The sequence below is a fragment of the Polistes canadensis genome, unplaced genomic scaffold (genome assembly GCF_001313835.1).
Source record: "Polistes canadensis isolate GaletaPanama2010 unplaced genomic scaffold, ASM131383v1 scaffold_225, whole genome shotgun sequence".
In the NCBI taxonomy this organism is placed as follows: domain Eukaryota; kingdom Metazoa; phylum Arthropoda; class Insecta; order Hymenoptera; family Vespidae; genus Polistes; species Polistes canadensis.
The window spans coordinates 244413-265721 of NW_014569772.1; the positions used below are offsets into that span (position 1 = coordinate 244413).

At 34.4% G+C, this 21309-nt stretch overlaps 2 protein-coding genes across 3 annotated transcripts in view; one reads left to right on the plus strand and one right to left on the minus strand.

Moving 5' to 3' along the window:
• LOC106790222 (dynein regulatory complex subunit 7) overlaps nt 1-15529 on the plus strand; it is a 108830-nt gene extending 93301 nt beyond the window's left edge. For both annotated transcript variants that reach the window (XM_014754974.1, XM_014754975.1), the window contains exons 2-10: nt 12832-13185; nt 13254-13674; nt 13743-14000; nt 14069-14228; nt 14298-14364; nt 14430-14633; nt 14712-14927; nt 14999-15235; nt 15337-15529. In XM_014754974.1, coding sequence (XP_014610460.1) covers nt 12832-13185; nt 13254-13674; nt 13743-14000; nt 14069-14228; nt 14298-14364; nt 14430-14633; nt 14712-14927; nt 14999-15235; nt 15337-15516 — 2097 coding nt within the window. In that variant the 3' untranslated portion in view covers nt 15517-15529. The remainder of the gene's footprint in view (nt 1-12831; nt 13186-13253; nt 13675-13742; nt 14001-14068; nt 14229-14297; nt 14365-14429; nt 14634-14711; nt 14928-14998; nt 15236-15336) is intronic.
• LOC106790223 (FERM domain-containing protein 8) lies at nt 15385-17672 on the minus strand. Its single transcript, XM_014754976.1, has 6 exons — nt 17393-17672; nt 16737-17177; nt 16206-16660; nt 15967-16125; nt 15697-15868; nt 15385-15623 (listed from the first exon to the last, which is right to left on the minus strand). Exons 1-6 carry the CDS (start codon nt 17481-17483, stop codon nt 15583-15585), a joined length of 1359 nt encoding a protein of 452 aa, XP_014610462.1. The 5' UTR covers nt 17484-17672; the 3' UTR covers nt 15385-15582.
• Nucleotides 17673-21309: the final 3637 nt, after the last annotated feature.

The following is a 21309-nucleotide window of genomic DNA, read 5'->3' on the forward strand; positions in this document are numbered from 1 at the left end:
ATAACCTCTTGCGTATCGCATAAAAACGAAGCTTCATGACGTCATTTAACGACGCCAACGGTGACATTATCGTCGTAATATTTGCAGCCACGAGTTTCGCGCGGTCTCGAGATGGCGCACTGTTGTCTTTCCAATCTTTTTAGCCAAATTTTTTTCAAAAGATACCACACACATGCATATAAGTATTTGGAATATTTTGTTTGAAATCTTATTAGAAAACAAATAGATATACGAATTATCCTGTTATAAATAAATTCTAAACAAATATAACTATAGTAATTTGGTATAATTAATTACAAATGAATTCGATCGCGTGATGTAATTGATTATTCGAAACAAGTGTGTAAGAAAGATAAAAGGAGGAATCATTTTCGAATGAAAGTAGGCAAAAGTTAGGCTTGTAGTGGTATCAGTCACCTTGGGTGGACCCTTTATTCGATTACTATCAAGGTTCCTCGTCTCAAACCGTGCACCCTTAGCGACCCTTCTTTGCCTTTCCTTTTTCGGTTGGTATCGAACTGCCTTTCTATCTAGCAAATCGAACGAGTCCCATCAATTTCACGTAAGTGCAGTAGCTCTGAGAAAAGGAAAGATAGAATAAGCTCAACCTTTACGAGATTTCATCATAAACCCTTGCCCCCCCCCTTTTCTGTTTTTTTTTTCAACTCCTCCTTATGACAACCACTTTGCTAATCGTCATTAGTAACTGCGATACCATTTCCCTTGATAGTGTGGTAATCATTGGTGGTGGATATTAAACAAATTATAATATTATTTAAGTTACAAGGTTGTGCATTAAATAACAAATGGTTTTAGTCAGGAATTGTGACGAAATAATTTGTTGAAATCAACAAAAAGAAAAAGAAATATTATAAGAAACTTAGTGAAATAAAATAAAATTATAGGAATTTTCATCGAGAAGATTCATGAACACGTTTGCCAATTGACAAAGACCACCACCACCACCACTACTAAAACTTTTTCCCCCTATAGCGTTTTATTTCCCGAGAAAAGGTTTTGCTTCGAAATAAGAACCAATGGCACATCGCGTGTTTCGTCCCCATCATCTTCGATGTGTACATAATTTCTCTTGGTTGGTCCCTAATCGAGCTTGGCCGACCCTACTCTCTACATGCGTCCTCGTCGTCGTCGTCGTCATCGTCGTCATCGTCGTCATCGTCCTTTTCTGATCGCGAATCAGGTGCGTCACGAATAACCGCGTGCCCGCGGGACATTGATTTTAGGATCGTACTCTTTATATATATATATATAGGGGGATAGAATATATAGGGGATACATACAGATGCTATATATAAGAATACATAAACCCCCATATATATATATTTTATACAAACCCTAAATAAAAATCCCGTATAAAAATATTAGGTCTCCCGCGCGAAAAAGTTTTGCCCGATTTTCTAACAGTAATTCTTAACCCAAGAGTTTTTAAATATTTCTATAAATAAACACATATCCTACAATACGAATATATCAAAATTTATCAATTTATATACATTGGCAAAGAAGTTTTCTTCCGGACAAGGGCTGGGTTGGGTTGGGCTGGGGTGAGAATACGAGAGTAACAGTTTATTAATAAATAACATATCGTTAACGAATAGATATCAAATTCTAATCATCAAAAATATATATTTTGATGAAGGAATGAACTACAAACGTGTCAAATATAAACTAAATCATATATATATATATATAATAATAAATTATCGTACACGTGTAAAAAAAGAAAAAAACTATGCATACACATTTACAATTCAACCCCCAAATCAATTTTTTATGCATATTCAAGAATAATAGATAACATAAAACGTAAGAAAAGTGATGAACATGAAACAGAATAAAAAGGTTACACGAAGGTATGGGGTATGGCATGGCATAGCATGGCAGGGTAGGGCACGATCTAACGAAATCCTTTTTCAACGGCAATTTCGAGAAGGTTTCGACGTATCTCAGGGTTCGACACGTTCGACAGTTTCTATCGTTCGCTAAGATAGAACGTAGACCAACCAGGCTGCTTGGTTCTAGGAGAAGTAGGGTCATCGAGGTAGAAGAAGGTCGAAGGTGATGCTAGCTTTAGATGTGCTGGTAGTAATAGAAGATAGTAGAAGATAGTAATAGTAGTAGTAGTAGTAGTAGTAGTAGTAGTGGTAGAAACAGGGCCGCGATATAGCAGTGGTGGTAGTGGCATAGCCGCGCCAATGTCGAGGAGCGGGTGGACGAAGGATGGACCGAGGGGGAGGGGTGGCATTGGGTGGAAAAGGGGGAGGACACTTTGGAGGAGGAGGGTGGTGGTGGGTGAGGTTGAGTCGGGAGCGAGGACGCGACCGAGTGGAGGGTGGTAAAGAGGGTGGCAAGTGAGAGAGAGAGAGAGAGAATGGCGAAGAGGCCGGGAATAGGAGGATGAGGATGAGGAGGAGGTGAAGAGGAGTGAAGAGAGGGTACCTAGCTGGAAACGCGACGGTTCGCCGGCACACTAAGTATAGGCGTCCTCGCGACGCCGGCCGTCAATATACCACCCCTAACTAACCCCTGGGGGGTCTGTGGGTGTTGCTACCAGAGTGTATGAGAGAGGAACAGAGATGGAGATACTAGCTTGAGATCTGAGCGAAAAGGAGGAAGACGACTGGCTAGATATATATATATATATATATATATATATATATATATATATATATACATAGGGTGGGTTGGTAGAGACCGAGTATACGAGGGTAGGGTGGCTGCTTTTGCGCGAGGGTTGGTCGTCGCCGTCTATGTCGTCGTCGTCGTCGTCGTCGTCAGCGTCGTCGACATCCTCTTGGTGTGCGAGAGAGAAACAGAGGTAGATAGGAAGGTAGGTAGGTAGGTAGGTAGGTAGATAGGTAGGTAGGTAGGTAGGTAGGTAGGTAGGTAGGTAGATAGGTAGGTAGGTAGGTAGGTAGGTAGGTAGGCAGGTAGATAGGTAGGTAGGTAGGTAGGTAGGTAGGTAGGTAGGTGGGCAGCAGCCAACCATCTATCCCATCCTATAGCGAACGACGCTATCCTACCCTGGCGTAGCTTAGTTTAGCTTAGGGCCCTGGGAGGCCGAGGGAGAGGAACCTCGCGAGAGAAAGAGAAGAACATCAGCGGAGCTTGAAACGGAGATAGAGAGAGAGAGAGAAAGAGAGAGAGAGAGAGAGAAGAGAAGAGAAGAGAAGAGAACGATGGAGGATGCTACCAAGAGCACACGAGAGAGAGAGAAAGAGAGAGATAGAGAGAGAGAGAGAGAAGTGTAGAGATACCGAGGGAGAGATCTGGTGGAAGAAGAGAAGAGATAGGATGAGAGTGTGAGAGAGATAGGACTAGCATAGGGTCGGTGGTAGGACATTGCGGATATATTCGCCTCTATCCGACGAAGCAGCAGCAGCAGCACCACCAGCACCAGCAGCAACCTCCTCGCGTACCATCATCCTCCTCTTCCAACCAACCAACCGACCAAACGACCAACCGTCCGACCAAACGACCGACCGACGGACGGACGGATGGAACGACGGACCGAACGACCGAGTGAACATCCTCTCTCTCTCTCTCTCTCTCTCTCTCTCTCACTCTGACGTTTCTCTCTTCTGACCATCCTGCGACGTAATCAGCGAGAGAACCACCACCCCAACCCAACAACCTCCGGGCCTCCTCTTCCTCATCCTCATCCTCATCCTCATCCTACTACTACTACTACTACTACTCTTCTCGCACAACCACCCCGTTCCTCCTCCTCCTCCTCCTCCACCTCCTCCTCTTCCTCCTGCTCCTCTTTACGCGCAACCAACCCTCCTCGGCATCCCTTACCGTTGCTGCCGTGGCATGCATCTATCCGGACGTCTATCTACCTATCTCGATGCACTGGGTGTCCGTCCGAAAAGCTCTTCCACGTTTCCTGCTCTTCTCTTAAACATATATAACTCTATCGCACAAACCCCCAACCTATACCTAACTTTATTCCGATTATCAAGATGTATATATATATATATATATATATAAGTGTTACTGTCAAAGCTGGAAATCAGTCATTTATAGTAATTTTTCGGCATTACTATGAATGCAAAGAGCATTCAGACGAATGCGAAAATTGACAAATTCTACCAATTTTTCCTAAGCATCGAACATAATACTTTGATATTCTATAGAAATTTATACAACGTTATAAGAATACATTCTCGGGCACAGACACACAACCCTTCCCTCCACAAAACAATCCATACAGGCAAAAAACAATTCGTTTTAAACCTGTGTGTATCTGCCGATAGTTTGCAAATTGATTTATAACTCGATATGATACTCTCTACGTGTAGACAAAAGTGTGCACTTTAATTTAATATAAAAATCATTAAGATCCGTTAACACTAAGTATACAAAATATTTACCGAAACTTTTCAGAGAAATTGCAAAGATGCACAATTTACAGCATTGCATTCTTTGACATTTTTTAAACCCTTGCAGATCAATTTATAACTCGATATGGTACTCTACGCGTAGACAAAAGAGTGTACTTTAATTTAATATAAGTTTCATTAAAATCTATTCACTTTTTTAGTATAAACAATATTTGCCAAAACTTTTCAAAGAATTAGCAAAGTTGTACAATTTATAGCATTGCATTTTCTGACATTTCCTACGTGTAAAATATCTTATCGAGTTACAAATCGATTTGTAAAGATTCAAGCTATATTTTCTAAACATTAGTTAGACATATATTTATAGAAATTTCTACGAAAATCTGTATCGAAATATTTTTAACGATCAATCCCGAATAACGACAAAAAAATTAGGATGAACAGAAGAAACGTTAATCTTTGTAAGAATCTATCGATCTTTTTTATTTCCTCGCAAGAAGGAAAATTGTTTAAACAATATATTATAATGATAATAATATCATTATTGTTTTTCTCTCTTTTGATCCTAAAAATGATAGATCACGATAAGTAATACTTGAGACATAAAAACAAATCTTTGATTTCATTTCATTTCAATTCTGAACAATCACTTAAAGTATTTTAACTTATCACCCCAATAAAAATCAGAAATGGTAATTTTCGTGTGTGGTGCGGGGTGAGGTGGGGGGTTTGGGCGTTTGAGGGTTGGGATTCCTTTCTTCTTTTAAAGGAGTCACGAATTATTCGGCGGACAGTTTATAAACTTCAACGTACCTTCGAAAGATCCTTCAGCCCTATTTAACGGCAGTTTCGTAAAAGCGTTTAAACTTTCTTTCTCCGAGTAAGAGTAAGAGAAAAAGAGAGGAATGAAGAAAGGAAAGAAAGAAGAAAGAAAGGAAAGAAGGAAGGAAGGAAGGAAGGAACTTAGCCTGTAAACGAACACTGGGTCAATTAAGTATCCATCTTTGGTCGTTCAGTTCTCTCTTTCTTTCTTTCTGAATGAATGAGTGACTAAGTTAAAAAAGTTGCTTGAATAAAAAGAGATTTAAACAACCAGTTGCGAAAATTCTTCAAATGGCCAAAAAAAAGAATAAAGAAAAATTCACCACGATAAAATCAACAACCCCCTTGCGCCCCTCTCTCGTTTCTCCTAAAAACAACAACTTTTCCATTTTTTCGGTACATCGATTGATTTATCGATCGGGAAAGAAAGAAAAAAAAAAAAACAAACAAACAAAATAAAAAACGTTGGCGCGGTTTCTTTCGATCCGATTCCCTACGACAGAAAATAACGAAAAATAAAAAAGAAAGTAAAGTAAAGTAAAGTAAAATAAAATAAAATAAAATAAAGTAAAGTAAAGTAAGTAAAGGAAAGGAAAATAACGGGTTGGGTATGGGTCGTATCTACAACAACCATAGGACGTAAATTCGCGTAAAAACTCGTAAAGAACTCGTAGGGAGACGGTAGTCGCGTAATCGGGTAATGAGCCTGAGATACGAGTCCGAGTTTCCTTTTTTATATTTTCTTGTTGTTGTTATTATTGTTTTAGTAAAATTACTGAAATAGTTTTTGATTAATAATATTCCTCATAAAAAAATATAAAAGAAAGTTGAAAGAAAGAAGAAAGAGAGAGAGAGAGAGAACAACGAGTGACCATCATATTTTAGATCAATACGCATACTTAAAAAAAGTTTCAGGTAAATATTTAGTTTTCTCGTTGTTGTTGCTGTTTTAGTAAAATTACTGAAATAGTTTTTGATTAATAATATTCCTCATAAAAAAATATAAAAGAAAGTTGAAAGAAAGAAGAAAGAGAGAGAGAGAGAACAACGAGTGACCATCATATTTTAGATCAATACGCATACTTAAAAAAAGTTTCAGGTAAATATTTAGACAGAGAAACGATGGAATTCCTAACCCTGTGAGCGAATTTGAATATATACGTTATATAATACGATATATAGATGTTAATAGGTTAGGAGGTCTTTAGAGAATGCGAAGTGAATCACGATTTCGATAAGGGTTTATATATATATATATATTCCTCCCTCATTCCTCTCTTACTCTTCTACTACAACATTCCACCCTTAAATTCCAACCCTTTTACTCAGCCGTTTTCTCTTTCCTATAAGTTGTTGTTCCGTTCCTTTCCGTTCTGTTCTGTTCTGTTCTGTTCTGTTCTGTTCTGTTCTCATTCTAACACAGCACAGCGGGGTATATCATTTCATTCCCTCTTTCAGCATCGTGTTCTCTTATTGAAAAGCGGCCTTCCGCGTAGGGTTTCAACCATGCCGATTCGACTACACGCTAAGTATCCATGTACTTGTACTTGTACTTACGTACTTACCCTACGAGCTTGAATAATGACGCAATATTACGTACCTATAAGTATATATATATATATATGTGTTCAGTATACCCTACCTGGGTAGGTACACGTATACATATAACGAGTATGCTAACATTTAAGTAAGTATAGTTACTTTATAGTATCGTTGTTGGGAACACGTGTAACCCCTGGTTAGAATACACCAAGAAGATACGCTTAAACTTTATATACGTGATTGGGAATTTTCAATGGTCAAAATTTTTCCATCGGTACAATCAAAAAAACAACAAAAAAATAGAGAAAAAAGTATTACAATTGTACACCCGTGTAAGATTTAACAAGAATTACACAAATGATATTTTAAACAAGAATAAAACAAAACATCAGGCTCGTTGCATTATTTTCATTTGATTCGACATTTCGAACGCATCCGGAAATGCGTTTTGTTTTTGTAAAAAGAAAGAAAAAAAAAAGTGGAAGGAGAAAGAGAAACGGAAAATGAAATGAGTAAACGCGTACGGGGTCAAAAATCTTTCATCTCTCGTTGAGAGTTTAGCTGACGAAAGTGAGCGTACTCCTCCATCCATTCTTATAAAGTTTAAAACTAGACTCGTGCTGGATTCGCTTTCTCCCCTTTTGTTCTGTTCTGTTCTGTTCTGTTCTGTTCTGTTCTGTTCTCCTTCTCTTTCTCTCTCTCTCTCTCATTCTCTTTCTCTCACTCATCTCGTTCTGCGCAATCAAAGGTATAATCCGTACAATTGCCGGCAAAGTTTCAAACTCGGTCTTTCCCTCGTTACCCGAAAATGAAAAGTACACGCAAGCGATTATGACGCGTATAGGGTAAAACACACACCAACAATCAAACACGAAACAATAATAACTATGATATATTAAAGCGAAATATAAATTGAAATGAAATCTTTTGTTTTTCTTTTTAAAAAAAAAAAAGTAACATTTAAATTTATCACACACACACACACACACACAAATGTAATTTCAAACGAATATAATAATTAATTCAATCGTTAACACAATTTTTCGCGAAATGTGAAAACAATATATCCCAATTAAATGTCAACGATATCTCGCAACAATAAAACAAAATAAAACAATCAATCATATTATACAAAAAAATGTATATCATTTCTTTTATATTAATCGTCAAATTAATTAAACATTCGATAGAACGATTATCGATTAAAAACAAATTCGAATCAATTTAATAAACAACTGCCCGTCGCCCCCGTCACCCGCTGCCCATCGCAACTTTGTCTTTTTGATAATCGCGCAATCAACAAAAATATGATAACGAATATTATAAAATAATACAAGAAAAAAAGGGAGAAAAATCATTGAAGAATAGAATGACGGTACGACGTAGGGGTAAAGGGGGTTGTTGGGGTGATTAAAGCATAGTTTAGGAAACACCGCGTAGATGTAAGGGTACGCGCGCGTGGGTGTGCATATTCTGGAACGTAGGTGTCTTTCATAGGTGTATCAGAGCGTTGACGGTATGTAAGCTGGCGTAGGTGTAAACCCTGATAGTGGTAGGTGTGGTAGAGAAAGATAGAAAGAGAGACAGAGAGAGTGAGAGAGAGAGAAACGTAGGGGCGATTCTGGAGGTCTGTTGAAGCTTGGGCTACGTATACTTGTATTAGTAAGGTAGGCATATACATACATGTACATATGTATATATAGGTTGGAAGGTATTAGATAGGAAGGTAGGTAGGTAGATAGGTAGGTAGGAAGGTAGGTTGAAACTAGTGTTAGTGTTAGTGGTATTTGCGATAGAGTAGTGTTGGTGTTGCCCGTTCGCCTAACTCAGGAATACGAGGGGCTAACATCTAAGCGAAGTACATACATAGGTAGGAGGGACTAGGTACTATCTAGTATCTAGTAATACCGGGTACTAGGTACGTACGTACCTACGTACGTACGCGCCGCGGACGCCAAATAGCGGTTCGCATATTCAGAGATAGCGACGTCGCTCGCTCGGCGCGCGATCGCCCCTGATTTAGGTTTCTCTCTCTTACTCTCTCGTACTCTCTCTTACTCTCTCATGCTAACTCTAGCTAGGTCTGCCTTTGCTTCAACCTCTAACCGTTCCTCTACTATATACCTCTACCCGTTCCTCTATCTCTTGGTTCTATCCACTACTCGGTGTACCTATACACCCCACCAACCACCCCCTAACCACCCCTTCCCAACCAACCTCGTTCCATCCTGGTGCTGCTGCTGCTGCTACTCCTCCATCTTCCCGCTTCTCCATACCACCCCTTCTTCTTCTTCTTCTACATCCTCTCTAACACACATACATATATATATATATACATATATATAGCAGACACTCACGCCATACTTATTTGTGTGTATTTGAGTTAGGGTGGGCTTGCTGGTAGGGGGTAGGTGGTTAAGCACGTATATACGCGGGAAATGACGTACACTTAGCCAAAACTAACACGCTTTGCCTTCTTCGATGTCCTTCGTCTCCTAGTTGTCCTCCTTCACCGTTCCCTCCTTCCCTCCCTTCCTTCCCTTTAGTCCTAGTCCGTCGTCAACGAATAACGTCTTCAATACTACGACGACGATGACATCGAAACCTTCCGAAAAAGGGTTCTCTCGTGATACTATATTTTAAGTTACACGATACTTTCTTAGATTGTTATTACGAACATTTGGAATTTCATCGATTTACGTACGTACGTTCTTTCTCTTTTTTTATTGTTTTCTGGTTCTTAAAATGTGTACGAGGCTTTTTATCAAATAACAAAAGAAATCTAATTAATGAAGAAAGGTTTGTTAACAGGGAACGAAAGTTTTGGGTGATTTTAGGGGATTGGAATATTTTTCAAAATCCTCTAGTTTCTATGATACGGTTGAAATATTTAGTCAATGTCGCGAAAGGTCAAGGAAACTCTTCCTGACCCTTCTACCCCTCAAACTACTGAGAACAACCTGTGATATATTCAGCAACGAGCAACGAGGTGCGTGCATGCGTGCGTGCGTGCGTGCGTGGGTTCGTTCGTTCGTTCGGAATTCCTAATAAAAAATGAATGATTCAAATTGGATCGAAGTATACAGCGGCATGGTTGTTAATTTCGTTATTCTATAAATATGTATATGCAACAAAAAATAACAAAAAACTATGTTAAAATGGAAATATGAATTCTTATAAATGATACGATTCGTGTGTGCCGAAAAATAAAACGTGGGCTACGATTATTAAAGTTAAACGTTGATAAATATTGCAATTATTATTTTGAAAAGAATTTGTTTGTTAATGAAACGAATATAAAAAAAAATACAAAATTAATTTTTTGTAGCCGTCGCGTTGATTATTGGATCCCCTATTACCGATCTCACTATGACGTTTGAATTTTTATCTAACGATTGTTTCAACTATTGTACAAACAAACAAAATATATATATATATATAAAAGCAAGGGGGTAGTAAACGCGTTAAATCAAAAATTCAATCTTAAAGAGGGGTTAACTATGAACGGAGTAATTAATAATAACAATTTATCCGACTAAAACGAAAGAATACAAATTACCTTATAAACACGTTGACTGTCACAGTGATTCCCATTTCACTCCTGTATTACAATATCATTTCAATTCTTATCTTTCAAAATGTTTTCGTTACTGTATAAAAAGAGAAGGAAAAAAAAAAAAAAGAAACCATGAAACTAACGTGACAGTCAACATATTAAATTAAACATTTAAACGGCTTGTTGAATCGATTAAAAAAACATTGAAAAAAAAAATAATATTAATATTGAAGAATGAGAGACACTGTTACGTTTAACTTTCGAATAGATTACAAATAAATAGATAAATGAATAATATCGATAATCTTAAATATTACATATATATATATATATATATATATATATATATATATCATTAAATAAACTGAACAAAGAAAAAAATAGAAATAATCTTAGAAACGCGTTAACTATAACAGTGATTCCCAAATAAACCGATATTACACTATTCTTTCAACGATTATCTACAAAATCTGTCTACTAATATGAAAAAAGAAAAAATATATATATATATATAAACCTAATATTAAACAATCAACATATTAAATGAAAAAGACATTCACGTACTAATAAAGAAAAACGATAATTACTATTTTTCATGAATATTACGCAATCACGATGCAAATTCTTATCTTAAAAAATCGATATAAACATATAACATGCAATCGATACAAAAATATTACAAATAAAATATTCGAATAAAATAAAAATAGTAAACGTGAGAAATAATTGAGAAGAGGAGAATGAGAGTCACTGAGCGCAGCTGCCGCGCGACGCGGCGGTATCTCTCCGCGTAGTCTGCTACCTCACACCCTCGTCATCTTGCGCGACCCAGCTTCAGCAACGGCAGCAGCAACGGCAGCAGCAGCAGCAACGGGCAACGGCAACGGGCAACGGCAACGGCAACGGGCAACGGCAACGGCAGCCCACGTGGGTGCCGCTGGTCGAAGGGGTCGCGCGCGTGGAATGAGGGTGACGCAAGGAGAAAGCGGAGGCGGCAGTGGGGTGGGATGGTATGGGATGGTATGGGGTGGTGGGAGTTGGGTGGCAGAATAGGGGGAACGAAGAGGTAGAGCGTGGGGTGGTGGCAGCGCAACGGTGGAGGCGCGAGGCGGTCGACCGATCGCGAACGCGAGGGACTCCGAAGGGCTCCGAAGGACTCGAAAGGGCTCGGAAGAACCTTCCCACCACCATCACTACCACCACTACCACCATCACTAAACCAACATCAGCATCACCACCCACTGACCATTGCCCTCCACCCTAAACGCGAACATTCTCTCCACCCTTCTCTCTTCTTCTACTATTCTTCTTCTTCTTCGAACTTACCCTCGGACTTACGTCGAGGATGGAAAATTTTCTCTCTTTTTCATCGAACAAAAAGAAAAAAAAAAAGAACAACTTTTTTTCGCCCCGCCACGCCCCCCCACCGCCTCCCAACGCATTACGATCGCTAAAACTTTGTCTCTTGTCGCTAAAATTCTTATATCTTTTGGTCATCGTTTAATCTATTATCTTTCAACTGTTGCTCGCGCTAATTATCTCATCTCACACAGTTTTCTCAATGTATAATTTTATTTTATACTTCTTTTTTTTTTTTTTTTTTTCTTGTCTTTTATTACGTTAGTATTGTGTAAGAATGAATAATTAAAAAAAGAAAGAAAAAAGAATTTTCGATGGGATTTGAGAGTAAAGTTCTCTTAACAAGAATTCGGAACTAAAGCTAAATTTAGATTCGAATGTGTTTGATCTTTTTTTTTTTTCAAATACCTCGGAGAAAGTCGAGAAATTCTTTCGAAGCGCAACCGGTACTATATATTCCAAGCGCATAGATCATAATACAATAGCGTAGGTCAGGAAACAGGGAAGATACGCAGCCCACTTGCCATGTGCTCGACAACGCATTTCGCTTCGAGTTACTCACCCCTCTGCCCCACCACCTCGTTCATTCCACTACGCTTCCCCTCTTCCTCCCCTTTTCAATGATCACTCGCTCGCTCACTCCTTCTGTTTGCCCCATATTTACTCTTTGGTATTGTTATTATTACTTCTGCATTTTCAGTGACTGATCTTCTTATCGACAGTGCAAATTCATTTCTTTTATAATTATTTCTTCGTCGATATGGTCACTTAATGAATTAGCAAGAAAGTTTTGTTATCTACAGAAATATACTTTTCTTATCCGCCGATAATGTAGGTATGTCGCAAAGATATTGTTACCGACACAAACGTTACCGACCAAAATATTACCGACACAAACGTTACCGACCGAAATATTACCGACACAAACGTTACCGACCGAAATATTACCGACACAAACGTTACCGACCGAACTATTACCGACAGATACATTACCGACCGAAATATTACCGACAGAAACATTATCGACAGTGCTAAACATCCTCTCGTAATGGTGCAAGATTTGAAATTTAAATGAATGCTTTCTCCAAATATCTTGAAATATAATAATCAAGAAATCTAGTGTAGATTTAATTGCTATTATTGTTTAGTAATAGTAATATTCTTTCTTCTTTTAATATATTTCAGCCAACAACGTTACGCTCTCCAACCTGGTTAATTAATTTTCGTAGAGGTAATAGTTTTGAGTGTGCAACATTTCTAACAAGTCTTCTACTAGGACAAGGATACAATGCATTTGTTGTATTTGGCTATGCATCTCGGGAACAAGTTCAATGCGACAGAACTAGAATTACCTGTCCATATTTACCAAAGGCGGAACCAAAAATAATAGAAGAAGAACATGCTATTAATTTAACGTATAAGCTCAAACCTCCTGCAGACTTCAGAAGTAAATTTTTATTAAAAATGGATGCTAGAGAAAAACTAAAATTTGAAACTGCAATTCAAGAAGAAGAAGAGAAGCAAGCTAAAATTATAATGGTATGTAATGTTTTGTAATAAAATTTATATGTTATGATGTATAGACTAATATTCATTACAATATTTAGGAATTAGAGAAACCACGACCAGATAAATATCATGGACACAGAGTTCACGCTTGGGTTGTTGTGCTACCTGCCATTAATGATACAAAAGGAAAACAAATTAAAAATCCATTCTTTATCGAATCCTCATCAGGAGAAATGTATGACCTAAATGATCCTCAAACTAATCTTTTGTACCTTGGTGTGGAAAGTATTTGGAATGATGAAAATTATTGGATCAACATACAAGAAGATTCAATTGGTTGTGACAAAATAAATTGGGATTTAACTTCCACCAAATTATGGGAACATCTACTTCCTGGCGAACCATGGACCATGCGTGGCATAGAAGACGATTTAATCGAAGAAGATATTAAAATAGAACAAGAGAAACATTTAGATATGCCTGCTTCTTATGTTAATGAAATATTCATAAATAGTTTAGGTAAAACTCCATATTCATTACGTTTTTCTTTTCCAACTGCAATATAACAAAAATTACTTTATTTGTAGATTATGAAAGACGATATCCGCAAGCTCACAAAACTAAATTTTATAAAAAGGTAAAAGTTGATTTGTATTCACCCTACGTTCAATTGGACGGATTGATAGAAAAAATAACAATATACGATGATTACGAATACACAGTTCCTATTGAAATTTATGAAAAGTATACTAACAGGAATGATCAATTAGTACAATCACAACGAAACTTAAATACCAATTATGTTACTGATTTTTATAAAAGAGGTCGAGTCGATGCATGCAAAGGTAATCTATAACAATCATAATTATCTTTTAATTTAATAATATTCTCTAATAATAACAAAAATTTATAGAACATTGCTTTTATATGAATGATGATAACTCATCAATGTATAATGAAAGAATTTTACATTTCTATGATGTAATTCGATTAGATGGATTATCAGAAATTTATGTACATCCTTTACGTTTAACACAATATTATTCCAATCGTGAAGATTTCTTGTATTATAGGTGAGCTCTATTTTTAATAGTACATTATATAATACTTGAGAATATTATCGAATTAATACTTTGATGCAGGGATGTGGAATTCTCACCCGATAAAGGTGATCCTGTAGTAGATGGAATACATTATCGTCACATTCAAGTAAGTTTTTATATACCTAACGATTGATAATATTTCTTGAAAACTATTGTATTTATTTATTCCAGAGAATAACTGAAAAATATCGAAGAAACGAACTACTACCAGCATCCAGAGATATCTCTATAAGAGAATTCATTTTGACAGAGAAAGAAATACATTTGAAGTTTCATTATGAAGATGACAGAATTACAAGAGGTATGCGTGTTTATAAAAAACCAGAACCAGGAGAAAATCTAAACGTTCATACTGCTGTTATTCAAGAATACAACGTAATTATTCCTAAAATGTTAAATTAATACAATCCTAAAAATTACATTTATTTTCTTTTTATTGTATTACTATTACAGCCGGATGCTATGTCAGTACCTGAACAAAATTTGTATCTATTCAGAGAATTGGAAAAATTATTAAAAGAAGAAGATCAATGCGTGTCTAATGTCAGAAATGCAGAAACTGAAATTTCATCGTTTATAAAAACACGAACAAATGAATATTTGAATCCACAATTAATTATTTCTTCGTTTGATAGAAATCGAATCGAGGAAACAGGAAAATCTATAAAGGTGTTTGCACAAATAAATTTGATATATAAATTACTCGTACATCAAAAATGCTAATCTAAATGAATTTGTAGGATTCAATATCGATATCTCATAGTTTACGAGATATTACAAAACCTGCTGATCACTTGGCTTCATACTTGGCACGAATAGGAAATCCAAAGCATATAAGCAAAGCTCAAGCGTATTTATTACGAGAGGATTGTTTGAGCGATTTTAAAGACTCGCAAGTGAATAAAGCTAATGTCATTTTACGTAAATCCGAGGAGCTTACAGAGGAGTTGAATAAATTGCAAGCATTATTAACGCAGGTATATAAATATCGCATGATCCAAAGATTATATTAATTTATATTGTCGAAGTGTTATTAATATAGGTTGACATATAGAAAATTGTAATGTTTTATATTTAGAACGAAGATTTAACGCGGGAGGAAGAGGATGAACTTTTAGCGAAAACCAACGAAATCAATTTTAATCTCCACTTGTTGGAAATGAAGTTGGATCGTCATAAGAATTTAGTTCCTTTACGATACAAAATGCTGGTTGAATTTTTACAACAAGACGAGCGCCTTTCCATTCTCAACAAGTAATAATAATGTTAAGATAAAAACAATGATGTATCACTCGTTGCACTTATTATGTGTTCAAAGTGAAAATTAATGGAACGACCAAGACCCCATTTGTCCGATGCATCTACCTGAAATAATTGAACTATTAATAACAAATTAAAAATTAATAGGAAAATAAATAAATTAATATAACTGCATCACCTTCGTCGTCGAACGTTGCCAATGTAAATTTGCTGAGTTTATTTGTAAAAGTACCAGTATAAGTAGTCGTAGAATGATCCGATTGACGTTCGTTATTTGTACCATCGTTGTGAGAACTGTGATTGCGATTCTCTTCGGCGAAACCAGAAATTAAAGTGTCCATCATTATTGCCTAAAACATATGTTATTAAATTATCTATAATATATATATATATATATATTATATATTATTATTTCTTTATTATTAATATTTTATTTTATAAAACGTACTTGTCTCGAGAATACTTGTAGAATTTTATAAACACGTGCACCATTTTCTCTAACAGGAAATTGTAAAAACAAACATGGTAAACAATCAGGGTTTCTTTCATTGGAAGGTTTAGCCATTTCCCAACTCAACTCCGAGTACTTCAATCCCAATAGAAGACTCTGTTTAAAAAAGAAATTAATTATTATAAACAAAAGTAAAACGTGAATGAAAGAATTCAAATGTTTTACTCTTAACTTACACATTGCATATCATCGACGATGTATACTCCAGAAGTGTTAATGGCAATGAGAACTTGTAAATCACGATTGGTAATCCAAGATGTGAGTCCTCTTACTGGACGTTCAATTTGTCCTTGAAAGAATGCAGCACCGTAACAGGGTAAACCCCAACAGAATTCAAGATACTTCCTAATAAGTTTTCGTGGATTTGTATTGGTCCCATTATGATTAGGTATTCTTTTATATTGTTCTAGAAGTCTTGCTTCTGGTGCTCCTTTACCTCCAACCAAACCTAATCCAAATCCTAATCCTAATAGAAGACTCGGTGAGGTGTAATGATGAGGTAAAAATCTTCCTCGGTGTCTTCTAAAAAATGCCAATGTATGCGTTTGTGAGTTATAAGGGCCTATTTCGATACGTGCTTGTAAAGCTCCTAAACTTGCATATCGTGCTTGACCTTCGCATGGATATCTACCTATGACAAATGAAAGTAATGTTTTAATTATATATAATAATTCATACTTCATAACGCGTAACTAAAATATTGTTACCTTGCAATACATTATGTCTTGCTTCGGCATACAATAATTCTAACACTTTAGCTTCCTTTATTTGTTCTTCGTCATATCTAGAGAGAAACACATTCCTACGAAAGTATAATATAGGTTCCTCGTCAGTTTCGTCTCTCGATGAACCATATTTGTTAACTAAACGGTTCCATCTTGCAGCTAATTCTATTGGCTTGTGATTTGGTCTCAATTGAATTTCTAATTGCGATGAGCACAGCCATAAAGCGAATACTGGCTGTCCGATCAAAGGTGGAGCTCTTGCTAATCCTAATTCTGCTTCTGTTTGTACTATAGTTAATATTTGTTGCGCTGTTGCATTTTGTTCGACATCCATTGTTATGAATACTCCGGTCATTAGATAAACTGCGATACGCACTGTGGCTCTTCCAGTGTTCATATACTGCGCTTGACTCATCATCATTGCTTTATAAAATATAATAAGAAAAGAGAACGATTAAAAATTTAATTAAAATTCTACATCACAATATTAACACATCTGTGCTTTTATGTATACCTATTTTTATGAATTAAATGAACCATCTTCAAAAAATCATATATCTTACATGATACGTATAGTGTTAATAACATTGATAAAAGTTTATCAATCAAGAGTTACTGTAAACATTATGAATACTCACAAAGTGGAGTATGTCCATCATTCTTGTAATCATTTGGATAACGTTGTACCAATTGTCCTCTTCGAATCGAACAATCCTCCTGCGTTTCCATATTCTTGAAAATAATCTATTTTATCTTCTCACTGAGACAATTGTTTTCTTCAAATGTTTACCATCCTTATATTCACAGATAGAATATGCAATCGATTGTTAAATGTTACAACGAGTGATACAGATTTTGATTTTTTTTAACATGGTTTAGATTTTTACACTTATTTGAAACAATTAAACAATTGTAACTTTTTTATACAGCTTTTTTATAAACATTTAAAATTCCTCTTAGTGTCCTTTATCAATTATTATGATATTCATGATTGATAACATTGTAGATTGTGAGATTAATTGTTTAGATTTTGCAAAATAAATTTTGTATAAAAGAAATTCATTGTATTTATTTAATATAACTCGATGGAATGAACTAATTTTTCGTTGATATTTGTAAGACACTAAAAGAATGCTTCAAAACAAGAATGTACTGCCATCTAAAGCATAGGTACAATTATTGATTATTCTGGTTGAGGAAGACATAGAATACTTTGAATAATCATTTTTTTTTTATATAAAACATATTCTCTACTGTATGATATTTTAAGATACACAAATTAATTAATTTATTTAATTTCTTCATATTTTATATATATTGCTTTTTATTTATTTATTTTTTTTATTTTATTTTTTATTTTTAATGAGACAATTTTTTTTTATCATTTATTAATCCTGACCCTGTATAGGCACCCTAACTTATACTACTTAATGCCTAATCATATGCGGACGATTGACTCGTACTACTTAAGTAGTAAAAATCAGATGTTGTAATATGTTCGGATATATTGTTAAGTATTAATTAATATAAATTAAGCGTTCTTATATGGTCAAGTATTAAGTAGTATGAATCAAACTTGCATGTATAGTCTTTAACCAAGATATAAGACACTGATTAATAATTTAATTTCTTTAACTTCTAGGAATAGATTATATTTAAATGTTCTATAAACTTTTAAGGATAATATAAGTTTATAAAAGTTAATAATGTATGTTTAATTATTAAAACGGAAATAATTTTAATCAACAGTATTTACAAATTTGTCCACTATTTCTATTTATATCAAGTAAGCAATTTAAATACTACCCTCCAACCAAGTAAGTTTTGACGTTTTCCTCTAAACCAATAGAAATCGAGATTTTTCGAGGGAAAGGAAGTAACGAAAGATAGTTCACGTTGTAAACGCTAGATGACAGCAGTGCACGGTTTTGACCGTATATGCATATTTAAATAATTTATTTTTCAATAATTAGGAATTGTTTATGAACTTTTATAGTCTTATATTATTTGTAAAAACCTACAAAATATGTCGAACATCTAAATGTTTATAATTTATGCCTGGAAATTCAATAAAAAATATTTTTATCAGTGACGGGTATATGTTAATATGCCACGACGCTTATTTTAAAAATAATGTATTTCTAAGCAAATTTAATGAACTTTTATGATTTTAAACTATTTTTAAGAGTCTATAGAATATGTCGAGCATCTAAATGTTTATAATTTATATCTGGAAGTTATATAAATTAATTTTTTAAAAGTGATCAATATAGGATAATATGTCATGTCGCTTATTTTAAAAATAATGTATTTTGAAGCATATTCTATGAACTTTTATAATTTTAAACTATTTCTAAGAGTCTGTAGAATATATCGAGCATCTAAATGTTTATAATTTATGTCTAGAAGTTATATAAATTAATTTTTTAATACGTGACCAATACCTATGATGCTGGGCGTCTATTAAAAACTTATTGGTTAATAACCAACCAATGAGCGCTCTAGTTGTGGGACCGCCCATACTCTGCCGGATACCTCTTATACCTCTTATATCATCATGCTTTCCTATTACATTTCTCTCAATTTTGCGACGAGAGAAACCAATTTTAATACTCTTATACCGGGTGGGAAAATTCAAAATGATCATCAGAAAATCTAGATTTCTAAGGGAAATTGAAAAAAACGTCAAAATTTTGATTCGACGGTTGCGTTTAAAAAATAAAATTAAACAAATGTAAAAAAAGAAAATTATAAAGAGACTCTTAGAAATAATATAAATCTATAATGTTAATAAAAATTATTGATTTGTTAAGAAATAAATTAATTACAATATTATCAATTAATAATCTAATAATTCGCAAACTTTTAATTAACGTAATTTCTGTATATAAGAATTGTCCCTGAGGAGAATTGATTTTTTAACAAATTATTTAATAAATCCAAACGTTTCATTTGATTATTTCAAAATGAAAACAATGTGTCGGAAGGACCAAATAAAATTGAATGATAATTAAACATGTAAAATAAATTGAAATTGACAATTTAGTTACAGCCATTCGCCCGGTAGTACTTGCGTTACATAGTTTATTATTAATTTAATTGAAATAGATCGCAAGTAATACCGACCCAGGTCTCACCGCGAGGAGGTTGCTGTTTTCGGAGACCCCCGGGCTAAGACTCTACTTCTACATTTATTAATGTAATTAATTCATTTCATTATAATCATTTATTAAATAGAAATATTCAAAAATGCAACGCGTAAAAAAACGAGTCATTAATTTTTTTCATCCAACTTATTATTCAAGTTGGATGAAAAAATTATGAACATTGTTTTAAATCGATCCTTCCTACCCGATTAACATTCCTAAATTAACGCAAATATGTCAACATGCAAACGCTTTGACGTAAATTCGATTGAAACTTCAATTATAAAAATTGAAATCTCAAATTTAACATGCAAGTTGTTACAATACGAACGCACGCATTTTGATATGCACCGCAGTATTATTTTAATAATTATAAGAATTCGCAATGTTATAAAAAAAAATATCCCTCTCATATTATTTTAAAACCTGACAAAAATATATTAATTTTTCTCGTAGAATTATTTTACTATTATTATTATTAAATCTGTATTTTTTTTTTGTAAGATTAAAATTTTGAAAACAAAATTCTTGTCGCATTATTCATCTTATTTTTTATCTTATCATCTAATATATTATTCTAATTACGACTTAATCCTCTTCAGATGCTATTAACAATATTGCTACCTGTGAATAGAAACGATCTAAAAAGATTTATAATTAAACAAGAAATAGTGAAAAAATCAGCAGCCACTCCGATGAAAGTTAAATAAAAATGTCTTGAAAATAAATGGATAATTGATATATTAAACAAATACTAAGAACTTGATCTATCACACACACAAGTAAGTACATTCATACATTTAGACACAACTACTACGAGAATAGACTAGAAAACAGTCGAATCGAATCTTGCCAATATATCGATGACCCTGAAACAAAAATTAATTTTTTAGATTTATCGGAAAAAATATTTTTAACGAATACAAAAAAAAGAAAAAAAAAGGAAACTTTGGTTTCTTATTTTTTTTTATCCCAATTCTTCGTTCCAGTTCTTAATAAAAAAAAATGTATTTTTACCTATTCCCATCATTCTTTACCTTAATTTTTGTTGTAAATATCCATAAATAAAAAATGGTATTTTACAATATTAAATCTTAGGGCTTGAAAGAACAGTACTTTCTGTAACAAAAAACTAGATGAAAAGGGCATGTGTGGATAAATGAAATTCGATGTACAATCCGCGACCCCAAAAGTTTTTCAATTTAAATTATTTAATGAATAATGAAATTTAAAGAGAAAAGAATTTAAATGACCAATAAGTGGACATTTAAAAATACCGAATTCTCGATGCATTAGAAAATGTGTTTTTCTATATTTAAACACAAGTGAATATGAAAAAATGCATGTCTCTGATGCATGCTTTTTTCAATAAACAAATATATGAATAGAAAAATGTTTCAATTTCATAT

Coding starts and splice junctions, on each gene's coding strand:
- LOC106790223 (XM_014754976.1), bottom strand. CDS start 17,483: ATGGAAACGCAGGAGGATTGTTCGATTCGAAGAGGACAATTGGTACAA. Junction 16,126..16,205: donor TCGTCGATGATATGCAATGT/GTAAGTTAAGAG, acceptor TTTTTTAAACAG/AGTCTTCTATTGGGATTGAA. Junction 15,869..15,966: donor TACAAGTATTCTCGAGACAA/GTACGTTTTATA, acceptor CATATGTTTTAG/GCAATAATGATGGACACTTT.